General features: G+C 42.7%; 1 protein-coding gene and 1 non-coding gene across 5 annotated transcripts in view; both read right to left on the bottom strand.

Annotated features, from left to right (window-relative positions):
• The window catches only part of kirrel1a (kirre like nephrin family adhesion molecule 1a), a 30,685-nt gene extending 13,880 nt beyond the window's left edge, over positions 1 to 16,805 (bottom strand). For 2 of the 4 annotated variants that reach the window (XM_067523873.1, XM_067523875.1), the window contains exons 1-2: positions 16,515 to 16,805; positions 1,760 to 1,909 (exon numbers count right to left, since the gene is read on the bottom strand). In XM_067523873.1, the coding sequence (XP_067379974.1) occupies positions 1,760 to 1,909; positions 16,515 to 16,560 (196 nt within the window). In that variant the 5' untranslated portion in view covers positions 16,561 to 16,805. The remainder of the gene's footprint in view (positions 1 to 1,759; positions 1,910 to 16,514) is intronic. The other 2 variants (XM_067523872.1, XM_067523874.1) reach the window with 1 other exon arrangement.
• Positions 16,806 to 19,928: 3,123 nt separating this feature from the next.
• trnar-ucu (transfer RNA arginine (anticodon UCU)) lies at positions 19,929 to 20,002 on the bottom strand. Its single transcript has one exon. It is a non-coding gene; the product is annotated as a tRNA-Arg (tRNA).
• Between the last annotated feature and the right edge of the window lie 189 nt (positions 20,003 to 20,191).

The following is a 20,191-nucleotide window of genomic DNA, read 5'->3' as shown; positions in this document are numbered from 1 at the left end:
TCACCAGTTCAAACCAAATAAAAACGGCAAAAATATCATGGGTGTACATGCTAAACCACTGCTGCTTGTGTGTTTCTGAATCACATTCAAAATGAAAATATGATATTCTTTGGAAATGTTATGTGTGGCAACTTGCTGGCCTCCACAGAGTTTCAGTTTGAGCTTAGTGTCAGAGGAAAATTTCAGCAGCATAAAATTCTTGCCTATAAGCAGCTTCAATCCAAATAGATCAGAGTCAGCCTTGAAACATAAATATTAATCATCCACTGGACACAGAAAAAAAAAACATGGGGATGATGTTTAATGTCTGTGCATGCGCGGGCTGAACCGCAGTGTGTTGCAGTTGCTCTCCTTTTCTTTTAATTTATTCTTTCTTTTTCATATTTTTAGTGTAGTATTTTAGTATAGTATATCCAGTGTGTTGTGTAAAGCTTACCCTCTCTGATCATGCAGTTTGAGGGAGTTTCTATCTTTGTTTTTATCATTGTTAAACTTTTTCTGCTGCAAGCTGTGACCAGCGCCAACAGCTGTATGGAGGTGGAGTTGGCTCTTTTGTTTTACAGTCGGGAACAGCCGATCGAGCACCGTGAATTTAAATTTCGTTCAAAAATCCAAACTTTAAACATCCCGCACAAAATGAGAAGAAAAACAGAGCTGGTAAAGAGAGAGGTGGAAAAGAAATCAGGCAAGTGAGAAGATTCAAGGCGCATCTCCCATCTCTGATTATGGGCAACGTGAGGTCTCAGGAGAACAAGGTGGACAAATTGACTGTACTGGTGAGGAAGATATCTCTTGAGATTGTAGACTAATGTGTTTCATGGAGACATAGCTGCAGGACAATATGTCCGACACAGGCATCAGTATTGACGGCTTCAGGACAGTGCAGGTGGATCTTAGGAGAGAGGAAAGCAGAAAGAGGAAAGGAGGGGGCCTGGTCATGTACATCAACAACAGGTGGTGTCATACTGGTCATGTCACCGTGAAAGAAAGAGTCTGTTGCCTGGACACTGAACTGTTGGTGGTGGGCTACAGTCCATACTACGTGGCCAGAGAGTTCTCACACGCCATATTCATCACCGTTTATATTCCTTCCTCTGCCTCCACAGATGGCGCATGTGACGTCATACATTCGGTTGCAGCCAGAGTCCAGACTTGACATGTTGACGCCCTCTTTATGATCTCAGGTGACTATCATGCAACCCTCTCCAAGACCCTCCCCACCTTCACACCTCCCTCCCCGAGCAGGTCTGACCACAACCTGATCTACCTCCTACCTGTATACGAGCCCCTGGTTTAAAAGCAGCCCCTTCGGAGGACTGGTTCTGTTCTGGGGAGGAGCTGGACCCTCTGCATGTTGTGGCTAAGAAGAAAATGTTGTCCAAAGTCCTCTTAATCCTGGACAATCACTCCCACCCACTGCACTGCATGCTGGCGGCACAGAGGACAGATTGCCACAGGAGAGCCTTTCTCCCAGTGGCCATTAAACTCTTCAACTCCCCCTCCCCCAGTTAAACTCATCCTCAAATGGACAATTAGTATTGTTTAATATTATTATTTTTTTAATTTAATTTATTTTTACTCCTCTAGTCGGGTTTTTTTCTTACTTATTGATCAGTAGTTTGTATTTGTTTATTGTCTTGGTTTGCTAGATGTTCTTTTCCTTTCTTTCTACTTTCACACAGAGGCAGCTGTAATAAAGCAACGGATTTTCCCTATGGGATCAATAAAGCTGTTGAATCTTGAATCTTGAATGTCTCACCCTGCAGGTCCTCTCCGATTCCCAGTGCCAGGCCATCCTTGGTCCACTGAACAATGCCAGAGTAGTTGAAGACAACACAGGACAGGATCACCCTCTGGCCCCGCACCACCGACTGGTCTGCCGGCTCCTGAGAGAACCTCGCTGTCCACACTGGAGGTGGAGAGACAGATGTGGATATGGGTTAGGAAAGAAGAAGAAGGATAAATTAGGGACTTTCTCACTTAACCATTCACACACGGGAGACAAGATTCTGTAAAAACACATGATATTATTGTATCTTTTTATTGTCTTTTTTTGGGTAATTGATTATTGAACTTCAACTAGTAGCAAAAGGAACACCACTACGCCTTTGATCATACAGTGTATTGGTGCCATAACGGAGAGAAGCATGAGTTGAAGAAAACAGCATAGAAGGATGGAGGTGTTCAAGAACAGGAAATAAGAATATAGTTAAGAAGAAAGAGATCGAATGAAAGGGAGGTGGTGGTTAAACGCTGACTCAGGGAAGAAGAACTGGGAGATCAAACAGGCAACTACAGCCACACGGTTTCTCACACACCTTTTCTTCTCGCTCCTGACTTTTTATTTCTTCCAAACTCTTTAGCCCTCCCTCTGATCTCTGTCTGTTTCTCCCTTCTTCATTCCTCCGTATGAGTCATCTCCCAGGCTTCCACTCCCCAACCAAACTACAGTGGCTGTCATTGTCTACTAGACTCTCTCCCTCCAGTCTGTAGTACACCACGATAGATACAGCAAAGCTATGCTGGCCCACCGACCAACGGTCTAGTACACTATAAAGAAAAAACAAGAAAAGAAAAACTCTCTGCTATTGTTCCACACTGTATGATGACAGGTTGTAATTAGCTGTCTCTTGAAGACATGACACCCATATAATAGAGGAGAGCCAATCACTTTGGAGCATTTGCATCTTGCTTTAAATTTTCATTCCTTCTGTTCTGTTTCTCAGTTTTTCTCTCTTCTCCCACTTGTTATTTCAAAGAACCTCATACAGTAGATCATTAACCTGGCCCTGCATTGCACACCCCTGCTCTACTATGAAACTTCTACGTTCTCTTCTCTCTCTCTTTAATGCTGTGTCCTTTACCCAAACTGCTTTGTTACTCTCCACTTTCCCCTCTATATGTATGCATCCCCACTCATCTCTTTCACTTTGTACATCCTTAATACTGTCCATGTACGTCCTTTTGCCTACACTGTTTCCACTATACCTGTTTCTCTACAGTATTTAGGTGCCTCTTTCTTACATGTATAATGCTTTATATGTCTTGTTACCCATAATGCTCTCTATTTCTGTGTTCCTCCTCTTCGCTGGTTGGAAGGGGGTTAGAGGCGGACTGTCACAATTCATTTATCACATTAAATATCAGCCCTCCAGCACTTTCTCTCTCCCTCTCTTCATTCCCCTGTTCACTCGTCTCTCTTTTCTCTCACGTTTTCTTTTCCTTCACTCCCCTTTCTTCACCTCCTGCCATTTACATCTCTCCTTCTCACTTGTCCTCTGCACTTTTTTATCACTTGTTTGCCCCTTCTTTTTCCGTTACCCTCTCTCATTCCCTCACACTTCTCCCCCTGGGCCCTCCAGCACTTTTCCAAAGGTTTCTATCACTCACTTTTTTTTTAACAAATGCCATATGCCTTTGCACCCCACCTCCCATCTCGTCATCATGACCCTCAGTCCCTATCTTTCACTTCCCCTCCCTTTCATATACACAGACATGCACTTTCCCTCTATCATGTCAGATTTGGTGTGATTTGCAGAGGTACAATATGCCTCATAATACAATATCCCTCATAAAACAAACAAACCCAGTCGTGCAAAAAGATTCCTGTACCAATCACAACAATGGCTTCTGACAATGCAGCACATTAATATTCTGAAGATAAAGGAGATGTGTGAAGATACACAGTTGAACCAAGGGAATCAGATGCAGTTGCAGCTTTGCAGCATGTATACCTAGAATAATTCATCAATAAACCAAAAAAACAGCGCTTAATTTGAGGAATGCCCAAATGAATAGTTAATAAGTTAAGATAAACAAAGCACACATAGGAATAATTGGCTATGAAATCAGATCATTTCAAATACGTCACACAGAAACTCCAAAGACTGTATAGAATAACCCCCAAAATGCCTGTAACCACAATAATTGTGGCATGCTGAGTACGATTATTCTAATGGCTACAAGAAGCTGCCTTGACTGAGCATATGGGGGTAAATATAAAGTTACCAACTCTGCCTCTTAAGCATTTGGAGAATGGGTAGCTTATGTAACTTCATTTAATGCATGTCTACGTGATGATTTTGAGAATATTCACAAAATGCTTGAGAGCCAAGAAATATATATAATGATGTTACTCTGAATAATATGGTGCACATGTACACAAATTTCTGCCAACATTAGAACTGTTTGTTAATTTAACATTTTCACATTTCCTTTTTTTATTTTTGCTTTGAAGTGGACAGGGTTCAGCTGGGAAAAGCACATACATATATACATACGCTGAGCTTTTGAGTTTTGAATTCTTAATAAATAATACTTGCATAAATCATAACCAAGTTTATTTTTCTGATCTTAAAATTTCATTGTTGCTCATTTTGTAATGCATATTTAATGTTATAACACTTAAGATTTCAAACCTGAGGCTGTGAAGAGGGCTATATTTGAACTTTGGTCAACTCTTGCCGTCTGTTGGCTAATGTGACTTCAAATAGCTCGTCAAATATCTTGTTTACTGCAAAGCTACAATATATTTAATTTATGTCATGTGTCATTTGTTTTAACTGACTAAATAGTTTATCAATATTTTTGTAACACATGATCCTGCAGTAACAGATTTTTAGGCAATTTTAGGTCATAGAATGAAATACAATATAACAATCTAAATGATATAAAGAGGTATAAATGCAATACTGATGCAAATGTGTTACAAAACACTTATTTATACATTTGGAAATCCAGAGTAAAATTAGCATTAATTTAAGGTCATTTATCTGGCAGCAATCTATAGTAAATATTCACTCTACTTTTTTGTTTTGTAACTCCTGACGAAAAATCTGGCTTTTTAATACTTCACTGTTCACCAGCTGGTTGCTAACTGCCTCATCTGCCATTTGTGGGTACGCACTGGGAGTATATTTGGTTGGGTTCAGATCTCAATTTTTAAAACGATATGGTTCATAGTTCGGCTTTTTGCTTTGTTTTTTTTTTTTCAAAACACATATGATTTACACTCTCTACTGTTCCTGAACAGCTACATCTAACAGGCAGCTCAGCTTTGCATGGACACAATGTGTTTACTCTTATTGTAAAGCCCACACTTAAAGGTAAGTAATAGTAGTCTTACAACAAGAAATACCCATATTTCCTGAACATTGTATCAAGTTTGTGGATGAGAGGCAGTTCCTGCAAGAGATGTGGGATTTTGACAACAGCTTGGTCACATGTCCACAACTAAAAACACAATGTTTTTGAGTTCAGATGATGATATCTGGAGGAGTTCTGGAGTAACCCATCAAAACCAGCCTCTGTAGTATGCTTAACTAAATTATATGACATGATAATGTCAGATGATGTCACCTGGAGGGTTTTTTTGTTCCTTTTGCAGCTACGAGCAGAGAGCTATTTTAGTATAAGGATGGCCAAAGGATCCTTAATATCATTAGTGTACATGTATTCCACAAACTAGAACCATAGAAAACAAGTAAATTCATTCTCTAATCTTATTGTTGTGACCCCATCACCTAAAAGTAAACATATGCTCATTTAGTGTAATGCTCAAGACAACTAGAATAGGATGTAGGAATTTGTTGTTTTACATTCTTATTTTGGAAAGATTTTATTAAATTCGGGAGTAAGCAGTTATAAATGCATGATGTGTTTTCAGCTCATTGTGGGAAGCACATGTTGCCGTAGTGTAATTCAATCTACTGAATCTACAATAATCATGATTTTTTTGGAAATTGTTTTTAATACAATTTTCATTTGTCTAATCCTAATTACTCTAAAGTACAGTGTGGATTTATACAATCTTGAAAAGCATGAAAAGCCTTTTCTCACATATACATGGGTGTAAGAAGAATTTAGCTGGGTTTACACTACCCCGCAACCTCAACAGCAGCCTGAGGGCAAGCAAATCCTTTCCTACACCACCTCAGATATGGTTGCTGGAGGTATTCCCTCAACTGCCTCGGTAAAGCACAAACATAATCCAAACTGAATACTCCTGCGTTGAGCCTACACAATCTGCAAAGAAAACACCCATGCAAAGGCTGAGAACTGAAAACACTGACTCATTTTTAAACATGTGCTCATCGCCTTCTGATTTCCATATTACCCAGTTAACACTTGTCAACATGAGTGTACGGGCTTGTGTCTGCGTGTCTGTGTGTTTGTGTATAAAGAAGGAAATCTACGCGCAGAGAGAAAAGGCAAGACAGAAGAGCATATGCAAGGGAGCTTGTATTCTTTCATTATGTGGGTTATGCTGCAGTGACAAATTTAGAGTGTGTCCTGATTTCCTTGAGTCACTTATCCCCTAGATACCACAGGAGACTCCAAGCACCCTGTCCACACAAAGACCATGGTCACACAGAGCTGTGGCCATGACCACATGTACATAGACATGCGCACACAAACAAAAATGGGCAGCACAGATGACCTAAACTTCACCACATGGGCTTACCATTTCCTGTCAACACACACACAAACACAACTATTCCAAACCCCAAACATATAATTGACACATAGAGGAGGTTTTCCTGAACATGCATTACACCGTGACTTGGACTAAACCATTCAGCAGGCAGAGCATCTCTATCTCCATTGGGAACGAGTCTCAGTTTAGTCTAGGATTAGATAAAGCCCTAATCAAAGTTTAGAAAGGGATTAGGATTAGTCTTCGGTTGGGGACAGCCCCCTCAGACACTGTGAAACCAACCTTGGCTTGTCAAAGCCGACACAAAGCCCAAGAGGAGCATCCAATGCCTCGCCGTGTGACACACCAATGCTTGGCCACGCGATGCCGTAGTGTGAACCACCACAGCAATTTAGCCCGAGACCACCTTTTGCACCATGTGATAAGGTTTTAATAGCAAGGTAACGAACCATCAATTTCTTGGTAAAAATTACTGATAGAATATATGCATGCAAAGATGTTTGGAGCTATTTTTAGTACATGCTGCTCATTTGCCTCTCACCCTGCTGTTAGGTGGGAAATGTCAAGGCTTGCGTTTCAGCATTTGAATACATGCTTTCCTCACCCTCTGTATGGGACAGCAGATAATGTTGGTGCCATGCAGCAGACGTTCTGGGAAAGGCACACTAGTGATATTCAGTCTCACTGATTTCAATGCTATTAAATAAAATGTAATTTGTATGGATTGTTATGCATCGATCTAATTATCTTTGTGTGTGGTCCCCTCCCTGTACACCTCTGTACCCCTCCGACAAAGTCCGTCTGCCTTACTCTCCCTCGCTCCTCTGCAGCCAATCCGGCTTGTCGGCTGGATCACAGACTTGCGTCACCATAGCAACAGCTGACGTGTAAAGTAACTGCCCAAAAAAGTTTTCTGTAAAAGCATGTCCGTGAGTGCACACGCTATGTGCATCTGTGTGTCTGATGAAACCCTCCCTAGTCCTTGGTACACCCACTTTTCTGAAAAAGCATTTCGCAATGACCTCATCCTCCTTCCAATCCTTGTATCCAATTAATAGACAGGCAGCCACAGTGGTCTCTCATTATTTTTGTCTTTTACCCCCCATCCCCACCACTGTTCACTGTTAGTCAATCCGCTCCAAATTGATTTTGTTATCAGTCTAATTCCATATCGCTGCTGCGTGTGGCTGATGTGTTGGTGTTATAGAAGGGGCTGCCTGAAAATGAGATGCAGGAATAGGAGAACAAAGAGACGGCGAGGGCCACAGACACAGAGTGTGATGGAGGGGGATGACATCACTGTTTCAGGACAAAGTTGCACCCATAAGAGTCATGCGGCACTGACTCACCCTCTTGTGGTGTGATGTATATGACTGTATATATATCTAGCTGTCAGTCCATCCGTCAGTCTATGCACTGACTGATCTGTCTGCGCATCAGTCAGAGTGTGCATGAGACTGCTTGGATTTTACTACTGGAGTGCTCTTTTTACAAGTTCCATTTAATCAGAAAACGTATTGCTTTGGGGATATGTAGCTTAATGCAGTACAACATTTATTCAGACAAACGATTTAAACAATTATGCACACTAAATAAAAACTGTCAACAAATGCTCTGTAAACGATTATTCATTTCATTCATTTCATTGAAATTATTTAACTGAGCATTTCAGGTCTAAACTTTTTCTGTGAACTACATGAGTTTGTAAGCATTTGACTCAATTTTTTTATCTGGCAGTGGGAACTCTACCACCTGTGCTTGTCTTCTCTCAACAACATGGCCGCCTGGCAGGATGGCCATAATAATCTGTCGCCATGGTGATGGCACTATAGGAACAAGTGAGAGACATAGATGAAGAGAAGCAGTGAAAGGAGGCGGCCCACTGAGCCTGCTGACACTATGTCAGTCAAACACAAAGGTGACTCTTTGAGGTGGGAATAGGGCAAAAGGAAAATTAGGGCAGAGGGGAGATAGAGTCCGAAAGAATAGGACTCAAAGACTTTTTTCTTTGTTTGCCGCATTTCTTTGCCTGCTCGTTCCCTTCCTCTGTCATATTACCTTGTTGTCCTCCCTTTTACTTGCAGTCAGTGACCTTTCTCTTTCTTCCTTTCTTTTGTGGCCTTGCCCCCTTCTTATTCCCCATTCAATTCCTTTTGTTCAGCAGGCATATACTTAGAAACAATCACTCTTCCTTCCCTCTGCCTACTTCCTTGTTCCCTTCTTGGGCTACCTCTCCACCTTTGAGCATATCTGCTTCTCTTTCCATTCTTTCAGTCCTCTCTCTCATTCCTTTTCTCAGTTACTATCAAAATGGTTGCTGTGGAAACAGGTTTATTTGGAAATGGCGGGAGGAAAATTAGTGCTGCACTTTGTCTGTTCATTTTGACACTACCGTGAACGAAAAAGGGCACATGCCCCTGTAAAAGCAGGCACACTGATGCTCTGTGAAGGTGTGCACTTGCGGAGGCAAAGTGTGTGTGTGTGTCTATGTGCCACCCTTCCACTCTCTGGGGCTCCTCTCATACAAGCATTTCACATCTGAAGGGCTTTATTTGTACCAAACCCCTGTTACAGACATTGTTTCCATGGCTACAACCAGTGAGGACCATTGACACAATGATAGACACAGTGGCCATGGCAACCCCAGGATCAGTAGTGGGTAATATGATAATTCGTGGACGAGGCATCCGACACATGAATATGCTGAAGCACTGGAAAGCCGGCCCGTCGCTGGTAATCCACGAGCCTTTGTGTGGCCAACATGCCGAGTGCTGACAAAGAATACTCTGCTGTAACCAAGGGTGACCAGAACTAACAATAGCTGTCTTCTGGATAAGCTTGAACAAGGGGATACATACATTTCAAGCTGCTACTCTGGAGCAGTGTGCCATGTAGCTTTTAGCACAGGGGTTGCCACTATATTCAACTGGCACAATCAATATCATAATAGATCAATAACTCACGGCAGTGGTTCCCTATCGATTTTCAGAAGCAACCGATTGCTAAAGCCACTCTGCCTCCAAAGGCCACGTGATCTAGCGAGTAAACATCATTTGTGACAGATTTCCGCTTGGTTCAGTGATTCAAGCACTCTACAGTGCAGTGACTGAATACAGCAGGACTATTTTACCAGGATAAATCGTCTCCTGCAAGGTCTGCGTTAATTAATTCCAGTGCAATCTCATTTTATTGGTATGTACTCTAGCCTCCTGCAATGTTATCTGTCACGAACCATCCATTAAAAGGCTGAGGCCCTGACCAACTAGACTGTAATAATATTCATGCAGCACCCTTCACCAGTATCACCGTACTGTTGCTTTGAAGAGGAGGCTTGTCTGTTGCTAGCTAACATGCTAAAAGGCTACAAAGCAAAGTAAATGGGATGATAATAATTGGCCTAAGCACTGTAGACTCTTAAACTTAAAAGCCTATGGGTAGCGTTAGATAAATATAGCTTGTTTAACGAATAAGGAGCAGTAAAGGAGCAGCAAATATGGAGCCAAATTTGTGAAAAGAGGAATTATTATTACGTTTCCAATTTAAATACCCTATTATGAAATACTTTATATGAACAGAAGTATGCCCAGATGCCCTTCAGACCTGGTCTGAAGCTGATGTTCACAGCTTGGGCAAGGTCCCTTAGTTCCAGTTATGTGAAAATATTACAGCACAGAACAGTATTTTAGCCAACAGTGATCTTCCAGTTTTGTAGCAACAATTTGGGGAACTCTTTTCGCTTTTATCATGTCAATGTGCCTGGTCTCATAGACAGGTCTTTTAAGAAATGGCTCTACCAGAGCCCTGATTTTAAAGCACCCAGCATCTTTAAAATTAACTGGAATGCAGATTGGAAACCAGGTCCTATTGCCCAACATGAACAGGAACAAATCCCTGTGCCAAGATTGCAAAGCCTTGAAGAAAGTCTTTCCATGTGGAGGGGGGGCTTCTACAGTCACAACAGAAAGTCTTCAAATTTTGCTGAGTTTTATATTTATAAAAAGACAGTGAAAGTATGTTTCTATAAAATTGCCAAATTAATAAAAATGGCACTGCTCATCGTCTGGGTAATGCCATCCCTATGGTGAACCATGGTGGTGGCAACACCTACAGGGAAGGTGTGGGAGCTTGGCACCAGGGACAGGGCAACTGCTTAGAGTTTAGAGGATGAATGCAACCAAATATGGGACGCTTTTCAAGAAAAAATGTATGAAAGTGTATGAAACCAAACACTAGGGAAACGGTTAACTGTTCCAAAAGACCACAATCCAAAGCAAAGGCTGGAGTTGTTTCAGGACAAGTCTGATTGTCCTTGAGCGATACAACCAAAGCCCAGACCTAAACCCCACACTATATATGTGTGAAAGACCTGAAGATGGTAGTTCAGAGACATTCATTCAAATAACTTGGAGCTTGAGAGGATTTGTCAGGAAGAATGAGATAAATTGCACAAATCCAGGTGTAAGAAGCTTGAACCAAAGAAATTTTCAAAGCTGTACTTGCTGCCAAAGGAGCTTTTACAAAGTACTGAAGTAAAATTCTGAATACTTGTGTAAATGTTCTTATTTCTAACTATTTTTGCCAAATGTTTTTTAATTTTGTCATTATGTGTTATTGTGCACAGATTGATATGCAAAATATTCACTTTTTTCATTTAAAAATACATTTACACCACAGAAAAAATTGTTGCAAAAAGTTAAGAGAATTTAACATTTTATTTCATGACTGTTTACAGCTAAGATAAAGTGTAAGCTGCATTTAAAATCATAAAAAAGCTATGGCATTTTAGTAAACTTAGCAATGAGGGTATAGAAAAAAGGTGGCAGTAGCAGCCCTTGACAAAATTATGGGTTAATACAACATTGTTTTAATGACTGGACTTCAAGGCAATTTATGATTATTACTACTGAGAGATGGGTCGCTCATTATTTGTAGTCCACAACAATTCAGCCTGCAGGCTGTTATATTAGAAGACGAGAGGGATGGCGAGCATTGCTGTACTGTGGTAACCAATTTAGTTAGACGGTTGACCCTAATGTTGTTATCGTAAAGAGAAGATGGATGGAGCAAATCAAATCTCTCTCTTTTTCTATCCCTCCCTCTCTCTCGATCCTGTCCCTGTTGAGGAGCAGAAACTGGGAGTGCAGAGAAATGAAGTGACATCATCAGCATTAGGCACATTCCTACGGAGGGAGGGGGTGAGGAGGAGGGGGAACAGGCACGGGGAGGAGGAGGAGGAGGAGAATGTCCCCAAAATTTTGAGGTTACAGGACCAACATCCCCCCCCCCCCCCCTTCTTTAACCACACATGTACACAAACATTCTCCCTTCATGCGCTTGCATGTGCATGTTTTCCAGAGCATATTACTGTGTTACAGTACACAAGCTTCGCTCTTTCATCATGTGCTCCCTGTTTTAATTCATGTGCTTCGCCTCCTGTCCCCTCCCCCCCACTCACACAACCCCTCACCTCCCCCTCTCCTCTCTTCTCTTTCCCTCTCCACCGACCAGAGGAATGCAAGAACCACATCTGGAACTTATTAGAGAGCAAAAGAGAGAAAGGGGTAGATGGAAAGACAAGGAGAAGTAATGGTAGGGGGGAGGAGAAAAAAGTAGGGAAAAAAAAAGAGTCACAGAAACGAAAAGGAATGAACTTTGGTAAGCAGAAAAAGCTGATAGTGGGAGAGAAAGCCAAAGAACCGAAAAAGAAACTCAACAGCAACACCGATTAATGCCAATTAACCTCAGCGGGGATGGGGCAGGGGGAAGATCTCGGCTGGCGGCTCAGATGTGGGTTCAATCACTGCCGATTCCATCGCAAACAGAGCCTTTGAACCAGCCTTGACCATATTCTGTCTGAATGAGCAGTTTCACTGTCCCCGCTGAGGGAGCAGTCGAGCCTAAGTAATAGTCCCTTTCTCTCTGCCGCTGGCCTCCCGACCACTCCTCCTTCATCCGTATCTCTCTTCCAGCTCGCTTTTCTTTTCATCCAGCACCCCCTCCTCCTCCCAGACTCCAATACTGGCCTCCCCACCTCCAAGTCATCACCTCTAAAAAAACAGAAAAAGTTCACCCACCTGCCTACAAGACTACACCCCCCTTCTTCCCCTTTTCTCTCCTCTGTTTCTTCACCCTCAACGCTTCACCCCCCCTCCTTGTAACGACCCTACCTCCATCACCCCAAATTGGTCCTCACTGCACATTGTGGCTGTGGAGTTTGGGAAAACAAGGCCAATAGAGTCAGTCAGATGTGATAAAGTGTTCCTCTTTTGCTCGGGGGACTCTGCATAAAGAAACATTTTTAAGGGGATGTTTTTTTTTTCCATTTCTTTTTATAACTTGAATGCCCCCGGCCCGTCAAACAGAATTAGTTTATGGGGCCTTTAATCCTGGAGCTTCACTTGAGGAACATTCACATAGTGGCTAAGGTTGCTCAAAGGAGCTGTGTGCACTTTTGACTGAATTTATGCCTGACCACAAGTTTGATAATGAATTGTCCAACTTCTGTACCCTGTGAGCTTTTTGCTAGATTGAAAACATGCATGCAAGTTTGTTCATTCTCCCAAGCACCACATCAAAAAGTATCATAGGACACTCGTGTCCAGAAGAATGCCCTTAAATAAACATCAGCTTGGATGTACATTATGACATTACAGCCTGCCTTTACAGCTGCTTCAGTCATTGCTTTCAGTACAGTAGCTGATGTCAATTAGAGATGCTCTTCACTAAATAGGCTTCATTCAAAAAACCATGACTCGAATTCACATATTAACAGTGGGATGCTCCAAATCTCCATATCTCGCTCCCTGCCTTGTCACTCTGTGTGTCACTCCAGATGTGCACTCTGAGCCATTAATGGTTCAGTACAGCAATGCGCAATGGTCATCTGGCTTTGCAACCATGGCACAATGCTTTTGAAAAGCACCACAACATTATCTGTTGGGAAACAAGCTTCTGTAAGTCCATAGTTTTTCTTCTTCAGACACAGCAGCTATTACTGCTCATGTTTAATCTCTCATAGCCTGAGCCATATCTAAGCAGAAACAAGTTCTCCCGAGTGTGGTTTTAGTGGTTATTACAACCCACTGTGCCCCCATCCTTTTGTAACAAACTTAGTGCTTTCATTTCTCCACATCTGCAAGAGCTTTGCGTCACGGAGGTCTGCCTATGTAGAATTTGCTCAGACTAACTCCTCGTTTATTTGTTGAGAGGAAATAAAACACATCACTTGCTGTGAGATAGAGGATTTTCCCCCACCAAATGGAAAAGATTTCACGTTCTGGCAAGTACCTCATGTCACTGAGTATGAATCAGCAAGAGTGGAAAAACTGAAATTTATTTTGATGAAAATGTCACTGATTATTTCTGGCAAGAATGGGAGAAATGCTGTAAATCAGCAGTTTTAACAGAGTGCTTTAGAGTCGCACTGGATTCTTTATGAGGCTTTCGTAATTCCTCATTTTTATTTAGACTATTACAGCCCACTTTTGAGTCATTAACATTACACATAGAGCAGTAGAACCACTATTTTCCTAATCAAACAACCCTTGAGGAACCCCTCTTTCTCTGGCTGCGCAAGCCCCATGAATGTGTCTAACTCTTCCAACATCTGAATATTTTCTCTGCTGAGCACCACACAGGAATCCGTCTGAGGTCTATGATTCACAGCTCGGCTGTGTGATTCAGAGTATACAGTAGGGGTAGCAGCAGCGGCGGCGGCGGCAGCTCATGGTCTCACCCTGCACAAAAAGGACAGAGGCTGACAAATGGTACACCTGCACTGGAGCCTTTGTCCGAGTCAGCATTACAGACCACCACCTGGGCTTTAGGTGCAGTGCTATGAGTCAACCCTCAAGGCTCTTCTGCTCCTTGGGAAGTTGAAGGGGTGTGTTTGCAATGATTGATTGTGCAGTAACATTTAACAGCTGTGTTAATGGCGGCACTTGGTTGCTCGGGACTTGTTACCCGGTTGGTATGTAGATACAAGACCAGGATACTAAATCAATCACTTGAGTGGTGTCGCTAGTAGAGGCCTACTGTAGATAGTCCTGGTTGGAGCTGTACCATGAGTCTAAAAAAACCACAAAAAAACCTTTAAAACATTCTGGTTCAACAAAGCTTTTAATTAGCTGCTCGATTAATAACCATGCAATCATTAGCACTAGTAGGCAATTACATGTGTGTAAATTGCTGGCCATGAATACCGTTTTAGTAGTCTAATGAAGAAATAAGAGTCTGACTGTTCTTGGGCGTAATCTCTTTTGAGGTGAGACTCATTTTGTAGTGTCTGTGTTTTATGTCTACTCCTCTTGCAGTATGTTCTCATAGGCAAATACAAAATAAAATAAAAAACAGTGCAACATTTGAGATCTTACATGTATTACACCATTTTAAATCATAAGGAATAAAATGCAGCCTTATTTATAGCCTGCTAATTATGTTTTTGGGAAAGCCTGTGAGAGCAAAACATCTCTGTGTTTAAGAGGCCAAAATATAGTAATAATGGGTTTTACAGCTGTAACAAAGCAACAGACAAAAGGACACAATTGGCTTCATGTAAATAGGCTGTGTGAGTGTGTATGTGTTTGTGTGTGTGTGTTAATGCACATCTGTAAATGCATGTGTCCCTGAGCTACTTTTGAGAACTGAATAGATATTAAGGGGACAAACAGTGCGACAGCATGTGACAGCAACATAGGGTCTTGATAGAAAGAGCAAAGAGGGTTTATGTGGTTTTAGGGTTGCCAGATATTGTTATCTGTAGGATTTGTCGATGAGAAGGACCCTGCTCCCGACTGTAGTATGTAGTATGTATGTCATCACACGCGCACTGTAGTTGGGTGCTGAGCATTGTGAGCCAGGCTGAGCGACACAAAGCCTGGCAGACATGGTGACATCATCCTTTTCTATACCTTGCCTCCGAACACGCCCCCTACCTTTGATGGAGTGGTCTTTCAGTCGACCAGCAGCCAGCCACACACGCTGCCGGTCAGCCAAGGTGGACAATGGGTGTAGGGGGGGTGGGTGCTGAGGCTGCGCATCCACAATGCCACAAAGATCCACCTCAAACAAACAGGTAGCTTAAAGAAATTACAACCATCCTCTCCTCCTCACACTTTCAGCCTCCTGTCTCCTAGCAACTCAGATACAGCTGTGATTATCATAAGCCAATAGCCTACCTGGCACCCCACAGGTATGCAGGAGGGAACAGTTGCATGGGCGCTGCTGCTGTTGCTGCATGAGCCTCATTGTGCTGCTAAAATGCACAGAGGAAGGCAACAGAGAGGGTGAGCTGTGTGTCAGGTACTGCAGGTAGGACACCAGGACGGTAGCAACACAAGGGTGGAGGTGCTGTTGGTGTGAGGGGCTAAGGCAGGAGGAAGAGGAGGCGGTATGAGCTGGCTTTCACTACAAGATCGCTACATGCGCTGGTGGCAGCGGTCTCATTGACTGACAAGCCATTCAGATGCGATAGCAGTGTGGGAGTGCTGCTGGCATGTAGAGCAGCGCTGGTCAATCACTGTCATTCCCGTCACGTCCTGAGCGCCTCAACACGAGCCCGTCGGAGTAACGGCGCCGGCTTTGTCATACGCAAAAAGGTCATCTTCGGCCCGTGGTCGCGCGTGCACCAGTGTTGTTCAAGTTAGATGCACGCATGAACACGCGCGCGCAACGGATCGTCCGAATTTGCACGCTTACAGGGGCGCTCGACGATAATCATAAAAAAAAAAGTGTGGTGATCCATCGCTGCGCTGCAGTCGCTTCAGCCACACACACGCGAGCCCGCGCTCTCCCACGCGCAGCTGCACGCGCACACGCCTAAGGTGATCTATTGCTGCGGTTCATATGGGAATGCTATGAAATCTTATTAGCCTATATGCCTTCCCCTTTTCACTACTAAAACACACACACACACACACACACACACACACACACACACACACCCGCACGCTCGCACACACACACCTCTCTATGAACACCACCAGAAGGCTCAGTTTATATTTGAGTCTCTGTAGCTGTGCACAACATTACATTTTAGCAGTTAATTTTGCGCTTTAAAGAGAGAGAAATGCAGACTCACCAGTTTGGAAACTCAACAGCAAACTCAGGAGCAGCAGCCTCTGCATGGTTCAGCCGACCAGTAAGTCCGTTATTGGCTCAAACCTCCGTGAGGACAGCATCAAAAAGCGGGCGTTTAAAGAATTTAACAATAATGGTAAAAAGAACAATAATCCTCCTGCGTTGTCCCTGCTCGTCTGTCCCCTGACTTGGGTTGGACTCGCTCAGCGTTTACACCATTTCATTGGTTTTGGTCGCCTCTCTCCTCTCTGCTCTCCAGCGACGGTCCGTTTTCTACTCTACACCGAGGAGGTAAGCGCGTGGCAAGGACGCCTTAGACTTCCGGCCAAGCTCTTCAAAATAAAGTGCAAGCTGAAAAAATGATTACATTTTCTTAGAGAGAAGTTGCAAGTTGTCCTGTAAATACAAGCAGTAAAGAATGTAGCATTTTATAGATACATGTATTAGTTTTTACATTAATATTTAACAAAAGTGTTTAAGATATCTCTTTTTTCTTCTTTAACTTTCGGCTGTTGCCTTTCAGGGGTCACCATCTGCCTCCATCTATCCCTGTCCTCTGCATCCTCTTCTCTCACACCAACTAACTTCATGTCCTCTCTCACTACATCCATAAATCTTCTCTTTGGTCTTCCTCTGGACCCCCTACCTGGCAGAGCCAACCTCAGCGTCCGTCTGTCTTGCTGCTTTCTAGAGCAGACCTCCACCTGCCCCCTGCTCTCACTACAGATCACAATGTCATGTGCAAATATCACAGTCCATACAGATTCCTGTCTAACCTCCTCTGTCAGCCTGTCCTGTTAACAGATCTGCCACTCCAGACTTCCTCACATACCGAGCCATCTTACAAAACACCAAAGAACTCTTGTTGATTCCTGTGAGTATTTTTCCCATGAAATACCCAAACTCTCCTTGTTTCCTAGCCCCGCCCTCCAAAAAAAGATTGTAGTGGCGAACTTACTCGTATCTAGTAACAGACTAATTCTACGATACAAGTGTACGAACAGTAATCTCACAAACATGTTTACAAAACAGTTTCATACAACCCACAGAACTCAGTAAGAAACCGTTTGCCTCCACAGCTACACACTGAACCTTTCACTTCTACCTAATCGCTGTCCCACTACCTTGTAGTCAGTCCCTGTGCTCCAGTTACTGTCTCTCTTGCTGTCCAGGTTTGTTCCTTTCAACAGCAGAGCTGAACTGTCTCTCTTATAACAAAACCATTGTTATGCATTGTTTGCTTGACAACGGATAAAAGGTAAAGTATGAGGCAAACTATATAGGTAAACATCAAAGCCCGATGATGTCACTAACGACATTATCAGTACGCCTATACGTATAATTCTTAATCCAATAAGCCATAAAATTCACTCTAGAAACTCTGGTTGGCTCCTCATGCTTGAAAACTAGGAAACAAAGTTGTATTTAAAAGTTTTATTTTTATTTGTTAGGTATTTGTTATTTGTTATGGTAGGCTCTACTTCCTCTGCTGTCCTCGCAATAATCTCTCTGACTTGACGTCATAGTCTTATTAGCCCCGCATTCCTCTCTCTCTCTCTCTCTCTCTCTCTCTCTCTCTTGCTCACTCACGTCAGCAGTACCACAGCACTGCCCCCTTTTTTCTCTCCCTCTAGATCTTCCTAAGGCCAAAACAGGCAAAAAAAAAAAAAAAACGTTATGAAAAAAATAATAAACCAGCTTTGAGAAGCATAATCATTTTGACACATTTGCTGGAGTTGGAAGTTTTTGGTTTCTGGTGTCTACAGTCTCCCATTAGGTAATAAAGTAATTTTAAAAAGGCCAACCTTGACTTACCTCTACACCTATAGGCCATCCACCTCATTTTAATATTAAAAGATTCATACAATGCTGATGGCATCCTAATAATGAACACACACAAACACACACCAAAACAATACTATTTCATAAAATATTAGATAAGTTGTTCCATACTGTACAGTTACAGGGTTCTAGGAGAAGTAAACACTGCAGTGTCTTAATTTTGTGTCTTCTCTGTCCTGTAGTTGTGCTTCTCCCCCAGTTTCCCTCTTGCTGTCCCTTCCTGCAGGTGTCCTCGGCTTTGGAGGTGTGTGTTTTAGGTGTGCAGCTACCCATCCTACCAACCTGTATGATGTTTTTGTTGCTTTTTGTTGCTCTTTTCTTTTCTTTTCTCTCTTTACTTTCCACTCACCCCAACTGGTCAAAGCCGATGGCCGCCCACCCTGAGCTTGGTTCTGCTGGAGGTTTCTGCTGGTGAGTTTTTCCTCTCCACTGTTGCTCAAGCGGGATTTGTTGGGTTGCCCCTACATACTTGTTTAGTCTGGACTTTATTATGTAAAGTGCCTCAAGATGACTTGACAAATAAAGTTGAATTGAATTGAATTAATAATCACATCACCCCCATGAAGTTGACTATGTGGTGACGTAAAGCAGTGATGTTACAATGATGAAACAAGTAAAAAGACTATTTCCTCATTCCTGTCACATAATGTAGGTTAAAGGTTTGGGGGGACGGCTCCCCGTGATATTGTAGCTGTCACAGTTCAGTAGGTCTCCTCAGTGAGCCGGTCCCGTCCCCGGCCAGAGGAAAGATACTCACGCTGATGCTGGAGCGCCCCCATGCGTCATCAACACAGAACGAGACTGAGCGTGCTCGGAACACAACTAGAGCAAAGATACCAAAATATCTGTGAGTGCACGCACGCAAATGTAATATCTCCGGCTGGGATTCCGATGCAATTCTGATGAGAGACGTGAACTACTGCAATTTAAGAGTGTCACCTTTTTAACAAGAATAACCTTAATTATATGTAGGCACCTTTGGGAGGGGCTGCAGCCCAAATACAAGTACAGTGGTAATACTATTACGTGTTGAGTCATTTGTTTTTCATTTATTTAAATCATTAGCCTATTTAATTATTATATGCCCACTGGCAACTGAAAAATGTTAACTACACAATGTTTTTGTATCATTTTTTGTTGTTCCCATTGTGATGTCACAATCTTAAATCACCAGCCTTGTAAAATAATAGCTAAAGTCGTCTGAAACCTTTAAAAATAAAAGGTGGAATGCAAAGACATTTCATATTTAAGATAAAGTATGAGTAAAGAGCATCCTGGCTCATACGAGTTAACCTATTACCATTTGAAACAAAATCATTATTTCTCGACTGAATCTCGATTTTTTTTTTTTTTTTTTTTTCCATATTAGCTGGAGAATGAGGGGAGACAAATTTGAAAGCATGCTGACAAGAACGGTGGAGATACGGTGCTTTTACTTTATTCACTAAGTCACAGTTCTGCGCTGATAATGAGCATCGACTAATACAACAAAATAATATCCTGCCAAAACATCATCAATTTGTCAGAGTGACAAAAGTGACCGCAGGTCTACCGTGTGGCACACAGAGTGACTCATCTCTGCCGGGACTCGAACCCGGAGCCTCTGGATTAGAAGTCCAGCGCGCTATTCCATTGCGCCACAGAGACTGCGCCAGAAAAACCTAGGCCTGGTACGGTTTAGATATTTCACATCCTCTGCTATCGCTGCTTTGCTGCATCCCCGCAGCATCAGGACCAGTCTGAGCCGACATTTTGGCTCTGCCGGAGTCGGCCGCTAGAAGGCGCTGTTGCTGCACGCAGCGCTGTGGAGCGTCTCGGAGTCGCTTGCTGGCGTGC

This window comes from Channa argus, chromosome 12, assembly GCF_033026475.1.
Source record: "Channa argus isolate prfri chromosome 12, Channa argus male v1.0, whole genome shotgun sequence".
Classification (NCBI taxonomy): domain Eukaryota; kingdom Metazoa; phylum Chordata; class Actinopteri; order Anabantiformes; family Channidae; genus Channa; species Channa argus.
Note: the sequence above shows the minus strand (reverse complement) of the source record. Positions and strands in the feature narration are given on the sequence as shown.